The sequence below is a fragment of the Phyllostomus hastatus genome, unplaced genomic scaffold (assembly GCF_019186645.2).
Source record: "Phyllostomus hastatus isolate PE091 unplaced genomic scaffold, TTU_PhHast_1.1 phas_contig_118, whole genome shotgun sequence".
NCBI lineage: Eukaryota > Metazoa > Chordata > Mammalia > Chiroptera > Phyllostomidae > Phyllostomus > Phyllostomus hastatus.
In genome coordinates, this window is record NW_025333543.1 from 7,259,578 (window position 1) to 7,281,147 (window position 21,570).

Genomic DNA, 21,570 nt, shown 5'->3' on the forward strand with positions numbered 1-21,570 from the left:
CTTTTGTTTTTAGAAAGGAGAATGAATTACTCTAGGGTTTGTATTATACCTTGAAAATTTAAGCTAAATTTTTCTATTTTGATAACAAATATATACATTCTTAGTTTACATCCTATTATGCATTGAACTGTATCCTCCTCAAAAAGATATGTTGCAGGACTAATCCCCAGCACCTCAGAATGTGACAGGACTTGCAGATGTAATTAGAATGAGGTCATACCGGAGTAGGGTTGGCCTACCACCCAATGTGGCTGGAGTCCTTATAGGAAGATGGCAATGAAGACACAAAGGGAGAAAGGCATATAACTGGAGTTATGCAGCTGCAAGCCAAGGAATGCCAAAGAATGCCAAAGATTGCCAGCAAACCACCAGCAACTAGGGAAAAAAAGGAAGGATTCCTCTATATGTTACAGAGGGAATATGGCGCTGCTGCTCACACATTGATTTTGGACTTTTAGCGTCCAGAACTGTGAGGCTATAAATTTCTGTTGTTTTAAGCCACACAGTTTGTTCCTTTTTAAGGCATGCTAGGAAGTGAATATATACACATCCCTTTGAAATTGCTAAAAATTATCCCCAATGACAGTGGTATCAGGGTTCCTACTCCTTGAGCAGGCTGCCCAACTTTTCTTATGGAGATCCTAGGTGGGAATAAACACCACATTTGGTGCACTTGAGACCAGCTTGCCACGAGCCTTCTTCAGGGACCTGGAACCATCTCTCCTGTTCACATGGCCTCACATTTTTATTATCAGAAAAAGCACCTAAGTTTCATTATCACAAAAAGTGGATGGCTCAGTACAAAGCAGGCTGCATATCTTTAGATCCCTTTTTAAATCTTCAGGCTTCTGATATCAATTTGGAGACACTTGTTGAGTGTCACCGAACAATTGACATGGAACTGTAAACAGTGCAAAAATAGGCCACATGAAGGCTAGTGATAGGAGCACTGAATTTGAACAGGGAGGAGCAATATTTGGGGGGTGCTTCTGTTGCCATCCTTGAGGAGAAATAATGATAGCCCTTCAAAGTGTTGAAATTCTCTTCCCAAATAGAAAAGTCCTGTATTGTTTAATGCATGGGAATCTTATTTTATCCAAACATGCACCTATAAGGATTCATCTAGAGGCCTCACTTGCTCACAAAATTCTTTTTACACTTGGGAGTTTATTATTCTTTAAACTTCTGGGTGTGTCATGGGACAAATATGAATGATTATTGCACTAAAGAAAATAAAAACACTTCCCATTCTATCAAAGACATAAGAAATGGAATGGTCTTCACCATTTTCAGGCTACCAATTGGTCCTCATAAACATTTGTTTTAACCATAGCTTTTTAAACACTATTAACTTATTTTTAGTTTCTACAGTTCAGTTCCTGATGACAGAGGTGGTTTCCTACCATCCAGTTAAGTCAAAGTAGGGTTGCTAGTAGCTTTCATCTTACCTCACTGTTGGATTACTTTTCCCTTCAGTGCTTTGAGTCTGTTTATTAAACAGAAAATGAATGAAATAAATCTCTGAAGGTTTGAAAGTTGCTTGGCAAGTGAGGAAGAGGATCTATATCAATGCTCTTGTAAGGTCCAAGCAGAGATAATCACAGATAATTATATGGCTCTTGAGACACAGCCCCCAAGTTCTACTGCAGGGTTTCTTTTTGGGGCACTATTGGCACTTTGTCATTGGGGGTTGCTGTCCTGTGCACTGTAGCAGTCCTGTCATCTATTCACTAGACGCCAGTAGTACCCACTAGATTTCCTCCAGATATTGCCAAATGTTCCCTAGGAGGGATGGGGGGGTGGATTATCCCCAGTTGAAAACCCCTGGTTTGGAAAAGCAGAATATGATATAATGAGACAGAAGCTGAAATTTAGAAATATTTGTAGCCTAGAATGCTTGCTTGTTTACTACATTATTTTATTTTATTTTATTTCTTTAGTATTTGGCCTTGTCAGTTCATTTGTTCATTCATTATTTATGAAGCACCTACTTTTTGGGGATGGAATAAGTGAAATGAAAACTCAGAGCCAGGACAGGGTTGATGAGATGGCTACGTGTCACTGAAAAGGGGACAGTGCAAATAAAATACAGACAGCCTGTGGCTGCTGAAGGTCACTTAGGAATCATTATGACATAGGGGTGATGTCCTTCCACGGTTCACTCCCTTACTTTTAAGGCAATAGAAGAAGTCGCTTATTTGCACCTTCCCAAATCACTAACCTCTTAAATTTAGACTGGAATCTCGAATAACTTCTCCCAGGACAATGGGCCAAGACCTGTCCTGCTTCAGAACCTTCTACTTGCTGTTCGTTTTACTGAGATCACTCCTTCTATCATTCTTTACTTGTCTAACTTGGAGTTTTTTGTAATGTTTTAACCTAAATATTCTTTCTTCAAAGACTTTTTTCTGGTCTCTACCCCTTTTCTCACCTGGACTTCTTTTTCATCCAGCCCATCACACACATATTGTGTGTGTGTATGTGTGATTCTTTTCTGCTACTAGACTGCTCCCTGGAATGTAGTAGGTACTAAATTAATATTTGTTGAATAAATGAATGGATTCCTGAATGCTGCCATTTACTATGTTATATTTCTCTGTCCTGTTTACAAGAACACCAAGCTAATAAAATCTCCTTTAAGAAAAAAAAATCTGAATACGTTATTATTTAGCTAAAGGGTTAGTAATTGCCTGAATTTGTTGCATTCATTTATTTTAAGCCAGTCACAATAATTTTGGTAAAAGAATGGACAAAAAGTGGCTAATGACAGGGAAGACTGATTAATTCCATTTTTGCTTATTGTGAAATTGGATTTGAACCTACAGATTTTTACATTGCTTTGCTTAGGGAGCTGATGAGTTCCCTAAGGATGTTCAGGTGGTCTGGAATTCAAACAACTTTACGTTTACCTTCAGAATCACTCAGCTGGGGTGGGATCTCATACCACAGCTGGGGTGGTATGTAATGGGATCCAAATCATACAGGACCCTCAATGCTTAACTTTACATGGGTCAGAGAAAAACAAACTCTGTAGAGCTGGGTAATGGGAAAATCTATCTCAAAATAATAGTGTTTCTGCCCTGTATTTCTTAGTCATGTGATCCTATTGCTCACAGGTGGTCTGTTAAAAGAACTTCAGAAACTAGGTGAATTTGACAACCCTTAGCATTCAGAAACTCCTGAGCATTTCCTGTTTACCTAGTCCTTTTTAAGACCATTGCTATGACTAAAGTTGCAAGTAATTATACACTTCTCTGATACATGAAGTAAGAGGAATTGCCTGGTTACAAAAAAAAAATACTGAAAGCTTGTAACCAACTTTGGAACTGATTTTCTGATACATCTTGAACACAAACAGCCAATTTGGAGGTTAAAGACAATAAAATGGAAGACTGCAGGGTTCTGAGCCCAGATCAGAGAGGAAAAGAACTCCAGCTCTTGATATTCTTTGGTACAAATTGTTTATTTGTGGTATATTTGCAGCCAGCATGCTATCCATTGCTAATTCAGTATTTCGAAGATGATTTGATTAAGTCCAACAGCCTGAATATTAAGAATGAGAATGCCAATTGGTAAAGTCTAGGAAGGAGGTCTTTTACAGACTTCCATTGTTTTATGAATACTTGTAGATCAGAATCAAAGATTTTAGAAATGAAGTTGATTTAGAAATCTCTAAGTTCAACTTCTAGGTTACTCTAGATGAAGAAACCACTGTCTAGAGGGTACAGTGACTTTTCCAAGGCCCAAAGTAACCTTCAGTTACTTCAGTCTCAGAGTCTTTCTCTGAAGCCTAGTTTCCCCATCTGCTCTGAGGAGTGACGGGCATTAGTAAAGCACTTCTCAGTAGCTTGGGGTCTCTTCTCTGTGCCTGGCACTTGAGAAATGAAGGACACCTGCTTGTCCCTGAGTCCAGTGACACTTCATTTAACCACTGGCAACACAGGAATTTTGATGTACCATTAAGGAAAAAACAGGGGAATGTTGTTAGCTCCATGTCTAGTATGCCTGCGCCATGAACCAAAGTAGGAAAAGCGAGGTGTTCATGACATTCTGACACTCTAACCAGCTGAACTTCTGCTCAGGGAATAGCAAGAATGAGAAAAGAAAAGGGAAAAACAACAGGACTGGATTACATAGTGACATGGGATTTATTTCACATATAAAGTCTACCTTATGCTGTTGCTACATCAGAGTTCCAGAAAGTATTTTTTGTAATGGCACAAAACAGCCACCCTTTGCAGAAACCTCACTCTTTCATTAGTTTAAATTACAATAGGGGTTTAATTGTGTGAATATGCAATGTGTAGGAGGGAGTGGATGGGCAGGCTTGCCATAAAAATAATGTTTCATACTGACATTTTGGTACATACAATGCATGCATTTTGCAGTGTTCTACTTTCAGATGTTTACCACTTGCATTCTCAACCACTGTTGAGCTGCCGCATAAATTCTTCTTTGCTCCCAAACAAGCCAGGTATCTTGCAGGAATAGAGAAAAGTGTTCATATATGTTCCTATGGTTAATTAGGAGGCTGTGTGTCATGTTGTTATATACCAAATTATAACTGTAGAGGGAGAAGGAATGGAGAAGTTACACAGACAAGTAAGGGGTTTAACACACAACTATTACAAAAAAACTTCATGTGGCACAGTCCTGAGATTAACCACTCATTAACTGGAATTTCTTCTCCTGTGTAATTTCACAGTTAATAACAAAACAAAACAAAACAAAACAAAACTAAGCATACATCCCTTCCTCTGTTTGCCTTATCGGAATGGCAATTATATCTGAGCAGTATTTTTCTCGTAAGCCTCATAATAACCTGGCAATAACCATAGCAGTTGTCATTCCATGTTCCCTTCCAACTCTTCTAATAATCATCCAGGCAGAACAGTCTGTCTCCAACTGCACATGGGGTGTCTCTTCATCCCTTATCTTGGTCCTTTTGCTCTTTCCAGCATCTCTATCTACCTCCCTCATATGATCAAAACAGGAACCCATTTTTTAATGTCTGACCAATAGCAAATTGAGAATCTTGTATATGACATTTCTTTTGATCACACTGTCCTTTTGATTCCATTCAATATGCTTCCTTTAAAATATCATTACATTATTGAGATGTTTAATGGTCAGGACAATTGACAGACTTAATTAGTTTGGATTCCCTATTGCTCAAGAAGTATTGAGTGTGATGAATTCATTTAAGGATGAGTTTACAATAGTGATTTTCACCCTCGAGATCTTGGTGTCTTGGAAGCTGTGGGATTATTACCAGGGGCTTCCATGTCCATTGTGCCCACCAGGCAGCTTGGTTTTCCACATCACAAACTCCCACAGAAATGACAACCTTCCCCTGGTATTTTCTTAGCTTTCATGCATTTATTATTTATTTCCTATTTCCTATTTCTATGTTTTATTTCTGCTCATAAAACAGTGTTTTATTTAGTATTGTTTTTTATCTTATTTTTATGGGCTATTTGCAATCTGTCAAAATCATGTGGACATTACTTTTACCACAGATGCTAACAAGATAATTATAATTGGTGTCATTTGTAAGTTGAGAGTCCTCTTAACTCATTCATTTCAATCATTGATAATATATCAAATGTCAAAGGCTGAGATCCCAGCTGTATCTTCAATGCCAGTCAAACTTAAATTTACACTGCACAAGATCACTCTCTTTGATGACTGTCTCTTAGTTCTACTTATTCTTAACAGAACCCTGATCCTGATTTTCTATACTTAGCTTGTTCATAGGTAAATTATTTGGGATAAAATTGACAAGGCTTACTTTTATACATATTACCATAAATCCAACTTCTATCATAGGAGGTAAGAGAAGGAACAATGCATGAAAAAGGAGGTAAAGGTTGCTTCACTTGGCACAGACATCAATAATGAAATGAATGTCTGACCCCTTTATGAGGTACTTAATCAAGTATTGTGACTTTTTTTTTCTGTAGAAGGGATTTTTTGAAATGTATGAGAGACCACCTCTGAGACACAAAGAAACTTCTATTTTGTTGGAATAGTGGATTAGTCAGCACTTCCCAACTAACAAAATCTCAGAGCTCTGGGTACTTAATGTCTAGAAGTAGCAAAGCCAAAAAGAAGGAAGAAGACATCCTGGTTCTCAAACCTGTTGTCCCCTTCAGGCCTGGAAGATTTCGGATTTCTTTTTCAGGGATTTCTTTTTCTTCTGACCTAGATATTCCTCTGATGTTTGCCATTGTCTGGGGGCACATGGGGAGGGGTCCAACAGGGAGTCATCCTATATCTCTCCTGGCAGGGGAATTCTCATGTGGCCTGAGAACCAACTCTTAGCTTTCAAACCTCTGGCCCCAAAAGGCAATACCAAGCAGCCAGATGGCATCTCTTGGCATCCTGGGAATTTGCCTGCCATGGCTCCAAGATACTTATGAAATTAGCCTTATCCTCTAGGCCCTGGGATGACACAAGAGACCAGTATTTGTGTCCTTCTCAAAATGGAGATTAAAACCAAAATATTAATAAATATATGCACATATTAAAACATGTTCTTTCTTTAGTTAGTAAATAGGGTGAATGTTTTTGAATTAATTATTTGAATATACTTCTTTTTTAATATATTTTATTGATTATGCTATTACAGTTGTCCCATTTTTTCCCCTTCACTCCCTCCACTCTGTACACCCTCTCCCACCCATATCCCCCCCTTTAGTCATGTCCATGTGTCATACTTATAAGTTCTTTAGTTTCTACATTTCCCACATTATTCTTACCCTCCGCCTATCTATTTTCAACCTACAATCTATGCTACTTATTCTCTGTACCTCTTCTCCCTCTCTCCTCCTCCCACTCCCCTGTTGCTGACCCTCCATGTGATCTCCATTTCTGTGGTTCTGTTTCTGTTCTAGTTGTTTGCTAAGTTTCTTTTGGTTTTGCTTTAGGTGTGGTTGTTAATAATTGTGAGTTTGCTGTCCTTTTACTATACATGTTTTTTCTGTATCTTATTTTCTTAGATGAGTCCCTTTAACATTTCATAAAATAAGGGCTTGGTGATGATGAACTCCTTCAACTTGACCTTATCTGAGAAGCACTTTATCTGCCCTTCCATTCTAAATGAAAGCTTTGCTGGATAGAGTAATCTGGGATATAGGTCCTTGTCTTTCATGACTTGGAATATTTCTTTCCAGCTCCTTCTTGCCTGTAAGGTCTCTTTTGAGAAATCAGCTGACAGTCTGATGGGAACTCCTTTGTAGGTTACTGTCCTCTTATCTCTTGCTGCTTCTAGGATTCTCTCCTTCATTTTTACCTTGGCTAATGTAATTATGATGTGCCTTGGTGTGTTTCTTCTTGGGTCCAACTTCTTTGCGGCTCTCTGAGCTTCCTGGATTTCCTGGAAGTCTATTTCCTTTGCCAGAATGGGGAAGTTTTCCTTTATTATTTGTTCAAATACGTTTTCAATCTGTTGCTCTTCCTCTTCCCCTTCTGGTACCCCTATAATTCGGATGTTGGAACGTTTAAAGATGTCCTGGAGGTTCCTAAGCTTCTCCTCATTTTTTTGAATTCTTATTTCTTCATTCTTTCCTGTTTGGTTGTTTTTTTCTTCCTTCTGGTCCACTCTATTGTTTTGAGTCCCAGTTTCCTTCCCATCACTATTGGTTCTCCGTGCATCTTCCTTCATCTCTTTTATGGTAACCTGCATTTTTTCATCTAATTTGTGCCCAAAATCAACCAGTTCTTTGAGCTTCCTGATCACCAGTGTTTTGAACTGTGCATCTGATAGATTGGCTATCTCTTGGTCACTCAAAAGGATGAGTCCTGGGGCATAGATCTGTTTTTCTGTTTGAGACATGTCTCTCTCTCTCTCTCTCTCTCTTTCTCTCTCTCTTTGGGGGTTGGGGGTCTGGTCATTCCTGTTACAGTGAGGGGCAGAGCCTTAGGTGTTCACCAGGGCTGGGCACCCCAGTCGCTAGACTGTGACATTGAATGTGGGGGTGGGGGCGGGGGCAGGGGCGGGAGAGAATAATGGCAGTAGCTCTGTTCTCCTGGGACCTCAGTCCCTTCTCTGGGTCCTGGGTTGCGTGTTCTGCCCTGATCCACAATTGCCACCTCACTGGGTACACCAGCTGCCGCTTGCATACTCAGTGTCCACCTGTTGAGGTCTTGTGCGCCCCAGATGTCTTACGCACTCCTGGTTACCTTATGCTGCCAGTTCTCTTTCTTCTCTGTGCTGTGACCTGCGTGCGGCTGCTCCTCTCTGCCCCTCCTACCAGTCTGGATGAACGGGTCTACTTCAACTTCTTGGCTGTCCGACTTCCATTCAGATAAATTCTCTATCAGTTCTGAGTGTTATTCTGCCTCTAAATTGTTGTTATTCTAATCTTGGTTGTGCATGGAGGTACGGTGTGTCCACCTATGCCTCCATCTTGCCGGAAGTCTGAATATACTTTTTCTTATGAGATCTTAAATGTGACTTTTATAGAGAAACAAGGTAAAGGAAGACACTCAATAATAAGTCTTATTGTCTTTTCATTTAGATAAGACCTTCAGTTACTTAAAGAAGAATTTCAGAATCTGTCAGAAGATTCAATTTGGCATCCAGTTTCTAATGGCAGACTCAGAGAGGGGCCTGGGGGCTGGGCCCTGGGCAGCTTTGAGGGACTCAGGCAAGAAGTGGGAAGAGAAGTGGGGAGAGAGACTTGGGGAAAGAGAAGCAGAATACTTAGAGGGCTTTGATATATGCTAAAATAGAAATAAAAATAATATGTGGTGGAAGCCAAGAGAAGAGATGGCCAATTCTGATGAGGGTGGTCAGGGAAGGCTCGGAAGCCTGGATTTCTGAGTGAGCCTTCACGGGGGGCTGGGATTCTGTCAGGCTGGCTTCTGTGCAGCGGGACTCCTGGCGTGCCCCTTGCTGGCTGGGGAGTGCTTCCTAAGTATTTGTTGAATGGCCTTCTGGGAAGCACGATATCTGAGAATAACTCTCATTTTTAACCTTTATAGTAAAGAGTATTAAAGAGGCTTATCCCTAATAGTTTGGTGAAAAATTTCTTTCCCTACTAAAAATTCTGATGTTCTGTTCACCTAACCAATATAATTGGTGATGGAATCTAATGAATATACTTCCATTTCCTTGACATATTTTGGTATGCCCATTTCCAGCTTTATATTATCACTGCTAATGATATAGAAAAGCCATGGTTGAGAGAACATTTTAATTGCTCTAAGAGATTAATGATGCCTTGTAAAAAATTATTAAGTCTGTTCCTTACTTTTGGCATTTGTTTTTGAGAACAAATATATAGTAACTAGGGAGGAAGTCTCAGAGAAACTACTTTCAAGATTAAATATGCATTTCTTCCACTAGCATAAAACTAAGGTTTTTCTCAATTGTTTCCTGTTTTTACATGTTGCTTTAGTGGCGCAGTTGTCTGTAGAAATCCAACAGGCAAATTGAGAACCTTAAATGAAGGCGCTAATACCAAGTGCTTGTCAGGACCTGCTTTATTTTCTGACACACCTACACACAGGCAGGATCAGTGGCACCCCAGGTGCTGTGGCTGACCTAGGCAATCAGGGTGCTTTAAAGACGCAGGTGATTCAACACAAGCTAGCATTGCAGCTTGTCTGGTTCTGAGAGCATGTTTCATTTCTAATCATTGAAACTATACTCTGCTTTTTACCCCACCTCTGGCTTTTGGGACTTGACCCTTCCTGCCTTGCTGGGAATTCACCCAGCATCTACATTTCTTGAGGTTTGAGGTTTTACCTTCTCCTTACATGGGCCCTTTAGCCCTTCCCCAACCCACTTGACAGGATCTAGAGCCTGACTTAGAACTGTAGGCCTATAATTTCCAAAATAGATCACTTCTGGAATTCCTCTGGCCAAATGCTGCCCACCCACTGTAAGAACACCATCTTCTTTTTCAACACCATGGAGACACCACTGTCTGCTTGGATCATGACCAGTTATTACAGAGAGGCATTGGAATGCACTGCTGAAGAACCTGGGCCCTGGGGTCTCACTGTCTGCATTCAAACTCTGACTCTACCACCTCCTACCCATGTAATCCTGAGAAAATGGCTAAGCCTGAGTCTTCTTATCTGCAAAATGAGTATGATTGTGGATAATACCAATAGCACTCTCCTTAAAGGACCATTGGAGGAGTAAGTAATGTGTGCCATGGAGCTAGCCTGTAGGAGGTGCTGGAGGTAGCATCCCCTCTCCTGTTTCATTTCTACCTGCACATTTAGCACCATTTAGTTTGCTCCATTGCACTGAAGTTAGGGTTTTTAATTAGTATAAGTTGTGTCTCATCAGGTCACCTTCTGGTTTAAAAAGACCTTTGTGAGTTGCTGTGGTTTACAAGGGGACAAATGCCTTGGTGGGACACAAAGGCCCTGATGATCTGGCTCCTGCTTATGTCCCGTGTTCTGGCCTCACTGACCTGCCATGGGTGTGGAAAACATGCCAAATACCCTTAGGCCTCTGGTCCTTTCTGCTCCTGCTGTTCATTCTGCTGGACCAAAACAAAGACCCCTTTGCTGCCTCTAGTGCCTGCTGAACATGCGTTTGGCATTGCAGACCACTGAGAACCCTCTGCTTTGTGCCCAATTTTGGCCTATCCCTTAGTTGCATGATCTCACTCAGATGTGTTTACATGTGTGCTTCCTCGATAAACTCTATAAACTTTTGGGGGGAAAGGAGCAGTGAGTTAATACTCAGTCAATGCCTGAGCCTGATCACATCTTAACCATGGCAGCACTGTGCAAAGCAATGGATGTTGGACCCTGGAGTTCACATGTGCAAGTCCAGTCCAGCACAGAGCAGGTCACAGGACAGGGAAGAAGAAGCCTTGTGAGTTTTTCTTTACCTTTGCTTCTTTTCTTCCCAATCTCCTACTTTCTCAAGACTTGCATTCAGAAATCAGCACCTTGTCCAGTTAATCATTGTAAATGAGAAAATGTAATTGTATTTGAAATTTGCAACATAGTGCAATTGCTAGATGCAATTTGTCTTTTTACATATCTTCTATTAATACCCACTTGTACTTTAATGTCTTTGCTGGGCTCAGAGAAGGTTTATGTATTCAATGCACCTCTTGTAAACTTTACTGTTAAATTACTATGAGATTAAGCACATATATACGCCATCAAAATGTATTTTGCCTCCACAAAGTAAAAGTGCCTGGCTTTAAATTACCTAAACAGCTCACAATGGCTAAGGGGAAGCTTGTTTGTGTCTTTAGGAATATATACTTCCTCTGCCATGAAATGATGACCAATAAGAGACATCTTGTCAAGTTTCAATAAAGAAAACATGATGTATTCCATATCTGAAACATCAACATGTTCCTATGAGAGTCAGGAAATATGTATTTTGTGCAGGTGTAAATCTGTTCTACCAGTTAATTCCCTTGGTAGTTGCACAGTACATGGATCATGCAGATTTCCTCTAAGACAAAATTAAAAAACACTTCCTCCACCCTAAACAATGGTTCATGTGAAAGCATGCCATTTTTTTCCCATTTCCTGAACTAATTGAAAAACAGTTTACACATTTTAATCTTTGGTTGAGTAGTTGACAAAAGGTGTGATGGAAGGATGTAAGTTTTATTAACCCTGTGCTGCAGGGAATGAAACTAGGTTCTGGGGGTGGAGCAGACTGGTGGTTAAGAGGTCCTCCTCCAAGTTTTAGTGCAGCTTGATGGCTGTGATGAAGGGCAAGAGAGAGGTGACACTGAAGAGTGTAGAGGAAAGTAAAGTACAATGTGTCTGGAATGTGGAAATGTCTATTTGGCTAAAAAATAGTGTATGTAGGGACTTCCAGTGCATTCCAGGCATAACAGTTATTGCCAATCTATTTGTGACCATGTAACTTTTCTTACAAATGGAGGTATTTCTGAGCATAAAGGGAGGCACTGGTAATAGTTACTCAGGCAGGTCAGTGTCAACTGGTCTATACAGTCTATACCGGACAACTTAGGACATATGACTTTGCAGTTGGCTGTAAGCCCATTTGTCCTCAAGGGATGAAATATCATTGAGCATGGTCAGTTTGGGAATCTCTATGGTATTTCAAACTACTCTGGCATGGTTTAAACTGGCCAACCCTCAAGTATTCTTCTGGCAGGAAGAACATCTGGAGCTACACAGCATGACTCATCTGTTATCTTTGGGTGGAACCATCCAGGATGTATATCTTTAAGACAACCTTGGGTACAATTACTTCTAAACCTGACTTCACAAATGTAATCATCTAGGGGGCTTTGAAAAACGCAGCTCTGTAGGCTCCATCCTTAGAACTGTTAATTTGATAGGTTCGTAATCTGCCCAGGTATCTGTTAAAAAATTCTTCTGGTGATTCTGATGCCCAGCCAAGCCTGGATTTGTAAAGAGGCTATGAGGTTTTAAAGAGTCTAAAAATGTCAAATTTTAATAAGAATATTAGATCTTGAAAACCAACATGGGAAGAGAGAATATTAGAGAACTGAAATATTGTGCATAGTTTAATTTAAATTTTTATAGAACCAAAACATGGGTAAATTATTTTAAAAATATGTTTCTTATTTTTCTCAAGCTGTGTTTACTGGCTCAGGAACAATTCAAGGCATTAGAGATTTTTTGAACTAATTAGAGATTTTTTTAACATTTTTAAAAACTAAACCCAGAAGATTATAAGGTTTTAACAAATAGCAAAATTTGGTAAAGAAATTTTGGCACAGTTTTCAAAGGAAACTGCATGAAGAGAGGCAAAAAGATAGCCATAAACCCTGGAATTAAGTGGTAGAACGGTTTACACCTGCACAAAGTACATATTTCCTTCCTCTCACAGGAACATGTTGATGTTTCAGATATAAAATATATCTGGTTTTCTTTATTGAAACTTGACAGGATGTCTCTTATTGCCATCATTTCATGGCAGAGGAAGAACATATTCCTAAAGACACATATCTGGCCAGTACTCCTGTTTATCTTGTTTCTTATTGAAGCCCCTGACATGTAACAGTAGACATGTAACAGTAGATGTATAATAATGATTTATTAAAAGGTGAATGGCTTTGGGGTGGGGAGAACATTATAATATGAGGATGACTCTCATTCTTTTCTTTATAGTTGGAAAAATTGAAGCATAGAAACATAAAATAGCTTGCCCAAAATAGTTTTAGGGCTGGTGTTTATTAGCTTTTATTATCCAAACAAGTTTACTTCCTGTTTATATGCCAAACTCTCTAGAACTACTAAAGAAGAGAAATCTATTGCCCTAACACCCTTCACCCTTCCTTCTTTGGTGTCCAGTCCCACACTAAATGTACTACAATTTTTCTAGTTGAAAGAGATCACAAAAGCATTAGACCCTTATGTTGAAGCCAACTGATCTGTTTACTTATATGCACACATTTTCTTGACTGTTAAATGCAAAAAAATTGTGCCTACATATTTAAGAATCATCACATTCAAATTTTAGAGAAAAAAGTTGCAAAGGTCACAAAAATATCTTTTCTTATCTTGGCACAATACTTTTTTCACTCTATCAAGGTGCCCCTGAGTACCTGTGTGTTAGGGATATTTCTAGGGCCTGAGAGCTTATTTTTTAGAAACTTTCTTTTTGTAAAAAAAGTATGCAAATTTTTCTCCAAGACATTTGTGTACAGTGATGAAAATAAAATATATACAAGGTTGAGACTGCGGAAGAAGAGTGTGTTTCTTGGCATAACCCATCTTTGTATGAAGATAGCAGCCATGCCCTCCTCTCACTGCACACCCAGCTGATCTAATCATGAAAGGGTCTAGGGCCCCCAGGTAACCAAAGCCCTGTTCTCCTAGAGACCAGTTCTCTTTGACCATTCCATCCTAGCAAAACTAGGGCAAACTAAAAAACAATTTCATTTGGGCCCTCACCGGTGTGGTTCAGTTGGTTGGAGGGTCATCCTGTAACTGAAAGGGTGTGGGTTTGATTCCGGGTCAGGGTGCCAACAAATCAATGCTTCCCTTTTGCATCAATATTTCTCTCTCTCTCCCTTCCCCTCTCTCTAAAAGCAATAAAAAATGTCCTCTGGTGAGAATAAAAATCATAATGATAAAATTAAATAAATAAAAGGCAGTTTCACTTGGAATATGAAAGTGTCTATTATTTTTATGGAATTCAGTGGGCAAGATGCATAAGCAGGTGGTTTCTGAAATTACTGGACTTCGAGACATTGCTTACTACTGCAGCTGTTCTTACTTTAAGCCCCTTTAAAATGTAGCCAACGCTGCTGTTAATTGGGAGAATTACCCACATCATGAACTTTTTCACAATTCAAGGATATGTGGTGTATCTTGTCTTATATAATGTAATATTCTTGTCAGAACCAAAATTGAGCTAATTTTTCAATTTTTTTACTACAACTAGGACATAAAAAAGACTTTCAGTAAGCATTGAAAATGTATATCACTGATAACTGAACTTGAAAGTGTTTCAGATGCTTAAGAATGAAAAGTATCTTTTAGTATATTTCTTTGCTCAGTGACATGAGGATAATTTCCCTCCAAAGATGACTGTAATGCTCTTTTATAAGCTGGGGATTCTAAATTCCAGGTATGATCTTAGAAGCTATCTCCTAACTATACAAACAAGCAAAGCCAATACCAGTCCCAAAAGAAGAGAGTATTACCATGGCCCGTGGCACTGAGTGCTTTGAGACAATCTGAGCTTCTAAATCTTATGCTTTGATTATAGGTATATCAAATAAACTTAAAAATTAGTATTATATTGACATTAATCATCAATCACTCTAGAATGCTTTCCAGTTGAAAAGGATCACAGAAGCTGTTATTTTGAAAACAAAACAGATCTGGCTACCTTTTCTTGACCACAGAAATATTTTGTGTATATTTAAGAATCGTTACCTTCAAGTTTTAGGAAATATTGTTACAAATGCATATTTTTATTTTCCAGCAAAGCTCTCCTCTCAGATGTCTGATTTGTCTCAGAGCTAACTTCAGAATCACCTGAACTCATTTCTCCACTCTGAACAATAGTCCATGAGAATCACACAGTCTTGTCTATTCTTCTATTGTGATACATTTAAAAATATCTTTTTGAACAGTAACATGTGAAAGCATGGATGAAATTTTTAAACTTCTTTAGCCCTTACATTTCTTCTAATGTTAAGAGAGAGGAATTGCCCTGGCTGGTGTAGCTCAGTGGATTGAGCATGGGCTGCGAACCAAAGTGTCACAGGTTCGATTCCCAGTCAGGGCACATGCCTGGGTTGCAGGCCCCAGCCCTCAGCAACCACACTTTGATGTTTCTCTCTCTCTCTCTTTCTCCCTCCCTTCCCTCTCAAAAAATAAATAAATAAAATCTTAAAAAAAAAAGAGAGGAATTGGAAGATAGACTGGTATAATCATTATGTGCCTTTCTAATTCTAAAATTCTGTCATTTTGTGCTTATGCTGTTTTATATCCCCAATGTCACTATATACTATCCTCATTTTATGCAATTACATTGTAACTGTTCTCAGCTCATCCAGACTGGCTATGTTCTATTACACTGTGCACCATAACCAGTCATCTTCCAAAATGCCCACCTTCAGCTTGAAGTCTTCCTGGTTTCTCACTGCTGATCTGATAAAGTCTAAACTTATCATGTGCACTGGATTCAGGAGTCTGCCTTGTGGCCACAATGTGTCTTTTCATTTTTATGACCTACCTCTCTGTCACAAGAACTCTAATTCCAATCAAAATGTGCTATTAGACATTTCAGGCTCATACCCTGAAGGGGACATTCCCATTTCCATGCTTTGCTCAGTTAGAATGCCCTCCTGTGCTTTTCTCAGCTATCTGTGTTCCATCTGTCCTTTATGACCCACTCAGATTGCATCTTCTTCATGCTTTTCTTTATTAAGCTATTTCTAATGCATCCTCCTTCTTTCTCCTTATATCCTATCCATAGTGGGGTCTCCCTAACACTTAATATCAATACCATTCACTTAAAAACTTTATTGAGGAATAACTGACAAATATAATCATATAAATTTAAAGTATAGCATGTAATAATTTGGTATATAGCTACAGTGTAGAATGATTACCAAGGTCAAGATAATTAATACTATTCACTTTTATAAAACCTTTTTATTATGCAACATCCAATATTCTTACTTATAATTTCTTATAGTATATATTTGGTCTATTTCCAAAATGATGATGAGAGGGCTTATGATAGTAACCACATAAAACAACATGCCAGTTGGAAAAGAAAGTGAAAATTCAAATCCATATGTGGGAGAGAATAAGTAACATAGATTAATGAAACTTAAAATCTAGTTGTATGTTTCCTGGCAGTCAAAGCAAAAAAAAAACAAACAACAAAACCCTGGAAAAAACAACAACAAACTATTAATTCCCCTATGGCCACGATTTACTCTTATGATAGTGTGTTTGTGTATTGTTTTTAACTTTTCATCTGTATGCCTCTTGTCTTATAACTCTAATCATTGTGATTTCTAGGACTTATTTTAGGAATTACCCTTTGTAGTATGTAGCTAAGGTTTTAGTTTAGCATATGATAAGGATTTAATAAATGAATTGATTGATAGCTAATGTGATATCAGAATCATAAATCTGAAGCCATTTTATTTATCTAGAAATTCTAAATACATTCATAATAAACATGAATAAAATATGAATGTAAGAAGAAGACAGAAATCTTGGAGGGAGAAAAAAAGATCTAAAGTTGTGAGCATTTTATTAGAGGAAATTTTAAGAAGCATTCATAGCCCACCATTTTTTGATAAATGTCTATACAGATATCTGATAACATGGAGCAGCAAACCTTTAGTAAGATAGGAAACAGATTCAGTGGAACTAAATGGTATAGACTAATTTATGTCATTATCACCAGTGGAATGGGTAATAAAACTCCACCTTTCTTTCATGGCACAACAGTTTCTGACTTATTTCCTTCCCTAAATAGCTGTTTTATGGAACTGAAAGGACACTACGCAGATAACACTATGCTGTTCCTCACACTGTGTATCAAGGTTTAATCTCTTCTCTATCTAGAGTTATTTTTCTAAACTTGGTATAGGAGCCTATGTAAAATGCAGGGAACACTCTAGTCTGATGCTATCCAATAGCAATTTCCTTGATGGTGGAAATGCTTTATATCTATGCTATCCAGTATGGTACCCACTAGCTGCAGGTGCTGAGAACTCTAAATGTGGCTGATGTGACCAAGGAACTAATTTTACATTTTATTTTACATACTTACTTTAAATTCAAAGTGGCTAGTGACTACAGAATTGGATAGAGCCACTTTTACAGAGCCATTTGGCTTTAGAACAGAAATTTCCTTACCTGATTTGGTACTTTTAATAGTAGATTAAATTGATCGCTGCTTCTTTATATTCATGTGAAGTTTTAAGCTACCATGCATTAACTGCAAAGCTTTGGATGTTTTCACTATTTTAAGAAGTCTATGACGTCAAAATAAAATTTAGGGAAGTTCATTATTTACTGTCTTGATAACATGGACAGGATCGTCACTGTTTCTGTCATTATGTTTGTGTTTGGTCTCAAAAAGATTTTTACAAACTAGCAATCTCTGTGGGCTGTAGACTCCCTTCGTCAACCCTACTGGCGGAGGGCACTCTGGGTTTCTTGCTACAGGGAATCCTGAGTCTCAGAGAGAGGCATGTGAGTAAGTGGGCCTACCAAATTCCCCTCAAGGTGGATTTCTCTGTCTGGCTCTGGGGTTTGCTTCTGGTTCTGTGAGCAAGTGGGCGGGGTTTGCTTTCTCTAGGCCAGCAGGAGATTGCACTAATTCTTCCTTTTAATTTCTTTAATATGAGGATCCTCACGCTTGCTCTTTGAAATTCTATTTTGTAAACTGCTATTTCCTCTAAGCCTATTATGCCTTTTTTCCATCTGTGCTGGAGTCTCTTTTCCCAGCGGGCCTTTCTTTCTCAACTTAGTCATGCTATGTGTGGAGACCCACATCCACACTACAGGCCTCTCTGACTCATCTGGGAGGTTTGCCTGCTCCAGGAACCCCACTCACACTGTGGCAGAACAACAGGGAGGCTCCAGCAGAGCCAGCCCTTTCTGAAATCTGCCTCTTTTCCTGGCACCTCTCCTTCTTGCCAAAGCTACAGAAGGGAAAAAAAAACCCCAAAAATGCCCTTACCCCTTTTAAGGTAATGTTTTTAGTAAATAGTTTTTAGCAATTCTAATTTTCAGTTTATAAACTACTTTTGTTATTGCTGCTGTTTTTAAATATTCCTTAATCTGGCTAATAAAAAATCTGCTAATGCTCCAATTTTCCTTTTTCCTCCACCAGCAAGCCAAGATAGTCAATCCTGACAGTTACATTTTCCTTCATTACAGATTAAATTGCTCTCCTTATGAATATATTATTTATAAAAGTGAACAGTCTCTAAATTTTTATAACTCCTTCCATCCATGGATAGGAGGCCTCGTGGGTGGAAATTGTTCATCCACTCCATTGACTGCTCTGGGATTGTACAGAACTGGGCCTTCACATTCTATCTTCCAGGCCAGGTACTTTACTTGGCTCTCCTGGCCCCTCAAAGAAAACCCTCTGCTAAGGATAACTCACATTCATGACTTCACAATCCAGGTGAGTTCAGACAATAAATTCCTCTGACATAATTTGCTAAACTAGTTGAAGTTGAAAAACATAATAAAATTAAAAATATGACCACCAAGTCAGATCCAATTTTGGCCAATAACTTATTCAATTAACCTGTTTTTAATCTCACCAAGTACATCCTGAAAGTACAAAAAGGAACTCCAACCAGCATGTCCCATTAGCTCAGGGAAAGCTGACCCAGGTAGTCACTAAAGAAGCAACTTTCCACATCAAACTAGAGGTGTTTATGGGAGAAATCAAGAGGTGAACATTATTTTTTATTTTGTAATTTTGTTTAGCTGTGCAGGAGTGCCATGTTTTTCCAGTTAAAATACTGTTCATATATATGAATATATATGATTATATATGTATATATATTTGTATAATCTTAGTCTTTAGTCGAAAGGATTTCTACCCACTATTATTTTTAGGGAAATCACTTAATTTTAGCTGAGGAGAACATGCCCACTCTGTATTTCAGGTTTCATCTTTGGCACCAGACCTTACAAAATAATCTTACTGCTTTAATTCTTTGGGCAGTGGGCACCACCCTTCTCCAGACGTTCAACCTGGGAATGGAGAGGGTGACCTGTAGCATAACCCTTCCAAGGAATGAGGGTCTGTCTGTTGCCTGATCAGGAGGTTCATTTGCTAGGAGAAGAGTGCAGATATGTGAATGTCTACATAACTCAAGTTAGCTAAATTCCAGCTGAACTAACCAGCAGAAGTTGGGAGGTGATTTGAGACATTTCTGACGACCCAGGGAGTTCCCACACATCAAGCCCAGAAAATGGTGTGTGTGTGTGGCAAAGGTAGAGAAAAACTCACAGGCTTTTCACCAGAGGAGAGCTGTCCTGGCCTTGACAGCATCACTTCTGCGGGACATCCCTTCCTTGTTGGCCGCCTTACCTTACCTTAACTATGTCGTCGTTGAGATGCTTGGGGTCGCGGTTGACCAGATCGATCTCCTTGGTATGCGCGTCGTACACTTGCTTCTCGTTCATTTCGTCTGCCATGGCCTTGTTGTTGGGCTTGTAGATGTTGCCCTGTTCCCGGATGGGAACTGTATAGAGATGTCCCTGCAGAGGGCGGATGGCCAGGAAAGGAAGAGTGGCACCAGCGGTCAGAAGAAATTTTCAAAAAGAAAAACAAACGATCAAAAGTCAGTCTGGAGGCGGAGTAAACCTCCAAGCTCAAAATCGAACTAACCGCTTCAGCAGCAGTGTCTCCCAGCGCAGTAAACTCCTTGGCGCCGCAAGCTTTTTAAGAGGATCGAGAAGACACCACACCCCTCCTTACTAGGCTGGGAGCTCCTGTGTCCAGAGCCAGCCGCCAGGGGTCAGGGCAAACCCCGCAGTGTGGTCAGCCCCGGCCCCCGCCCCGCGCACGTTTTGCTCTATGTACCCCGTGGAAACCCCGGCAGCTAACGGACCCGACTTCTGACTTTTTTCTCTAGCTCCTGTCTCACCCCGAGTGCTTCACCTGCTCCATTTTCTCGTCCCCCGCCCCTATCCCACCTCTCTCCATAATCCTTCCAGGTTCATCCTAAAGATTCAACTTGAATCCTTTCACTCATGTAATGTCTCCATTTCGTTGCTTCCCAGCCGCGTTTCCCTGGCACCTGCCACCGTCCCTCTGCCCTCTTTGTTCTTCCACAGCTTCCCCACCCCCCACGGTGGTTACTGTCTCGCAGGTCCCCATCTCTGGGTGGAGCCCTATGTCTGATCCCCTTAACTCCCTAGCATATCTCACCTGTACAACTACTACCCAACCCACCCTCAGGTCACTCCCCAACTGCTGGCCTGTAGCAGAAGGAGGCTGCGTTGGGGAATAGGAGGTCTCCTCACTCGATCTGGACGGTTTGGAAGGGGTAGTGGTAGTTGGGGGAGGGAGCTCTGCCCCTCTACAAACACCCCTGCCAGGCGCAGAGATGCAGGAAGGGTTCTTGAGGTGGGCTAAGAGCTCTGGAAAGTGCACACACGGCACGCACTGCCGCCCGGTCCAGCCGGCCCAGGCGCCTGACTGGGAGTCACTGGGACTGTCCTCTGGACGGCGGGTGAACGACCTCCCACCCAGACCTCCAGCTCCCCGCCTCCCAGTTGGCAAGGGCTGGACTGTGGGGGTCCCGCAATAAGGAAGACCTGGTGGACCCATCTAGAACCGCGTCCTCGGCCAGGGAGACCTAACCCAGAACCCCGACCAGCTTTTCTGTGTCGCTCTAGCTTAGGGCCTCCCGGGTCCCTTCCCAATAGGAAAACAACAACAACAAAATATTTATGTATCCTCTTCACCTCCCCGCCCCGGCCCATTCCTCAGCAGTGCCAGCCGGAGAGGAGTGCTCCGAAGTTAAGAGAGGGCTGGGGCAAGGAAGGCAGTCGGAACATTTGGAGTGGGAGATAGCAGAAGTAGCACTCCCTGCACGCCCCGGAGGCCGGCGCGCACTCACCCAAGCCTACCTCGGAGTCTACGTATTTGCCCCCAGACATGCTGGCCCGTGGCTGGATGAAGGCTCTGAGATTTCCCTGGGCTGTGATTTAAGGGAACTGAAGAAGAAAGATCTTGTATTGTATGGAGTGGGGAAAAGGCGCTGGCGGGAGGCGGTGGCTGGGAGGGAGCCTCTTGGCCGCCTGCCAAGGGTTTGTTCTGCTCAGCGTTGGTCGGGACGTGCGCTGTGCCGGGTCTAGGCACATCCCCAAAGTTCTGGCAGCAGAGGGCGGGGAGCGCCCGCGGGAAGCACAGAGCGGTGAGACGACGTTTCACCCGCGCTGGGCTGCTTGGGCAGGTATTTTAAACCCGGGGCAACATTTTTTCAACAAGGAACCACTGAGAAGCGTCCTGAGGAAAGCGAATGTTTTCACAGTGCATCATCCCAGCAAGGGTGGGGAGTGGAGTGATCCCACGCTCCCGCAGAAATAGAGACCCAGTAAGGGCGCCCGAGCTCTAGAAAG

At 40.7% G+C, this 21,570-nt stretch overlaps 1 protein-coding gene across 3 annotated transcripts in view; it reads right to left on the reverse strand.

Moving 5' to 3' along the window:
- CAV1 (caveolin 1) overlaps positions 1 to 21,234 on the reverse strand; it is a 35,357-nt gene extending 14,123 nt beyond the window's left edge. Inside the window, exons 1-2 of one of the 3 annotated variants that reach the window (XM_045847967.1) lie at positions 21,079 to 21,234; positions 19,537 to 19,701 (exon numbers count right to left, since the gene is read on the reverse strand). In XM_045847967.1, the coding sequence (XP_045703923.1) occupies positions 19,537 to 19,701; positions 21,079 to 21,108 (195 nt within the window). In that variant the 5' untranslated portion in view covers positions 21,109 to 21,234. Of the gene's footprint in view, positions 1 to 19,536; positions 19,702 to 19,831; positions 19,957 to 21,068 lie in introns of those variants that run through there. The other 2 variants (XM_045847983.1, XM_045847975.1) reach the window with 2 other exon arrangements.
- Positions 21,235 to 21,570: the final 336 nt, after the last annotated feature.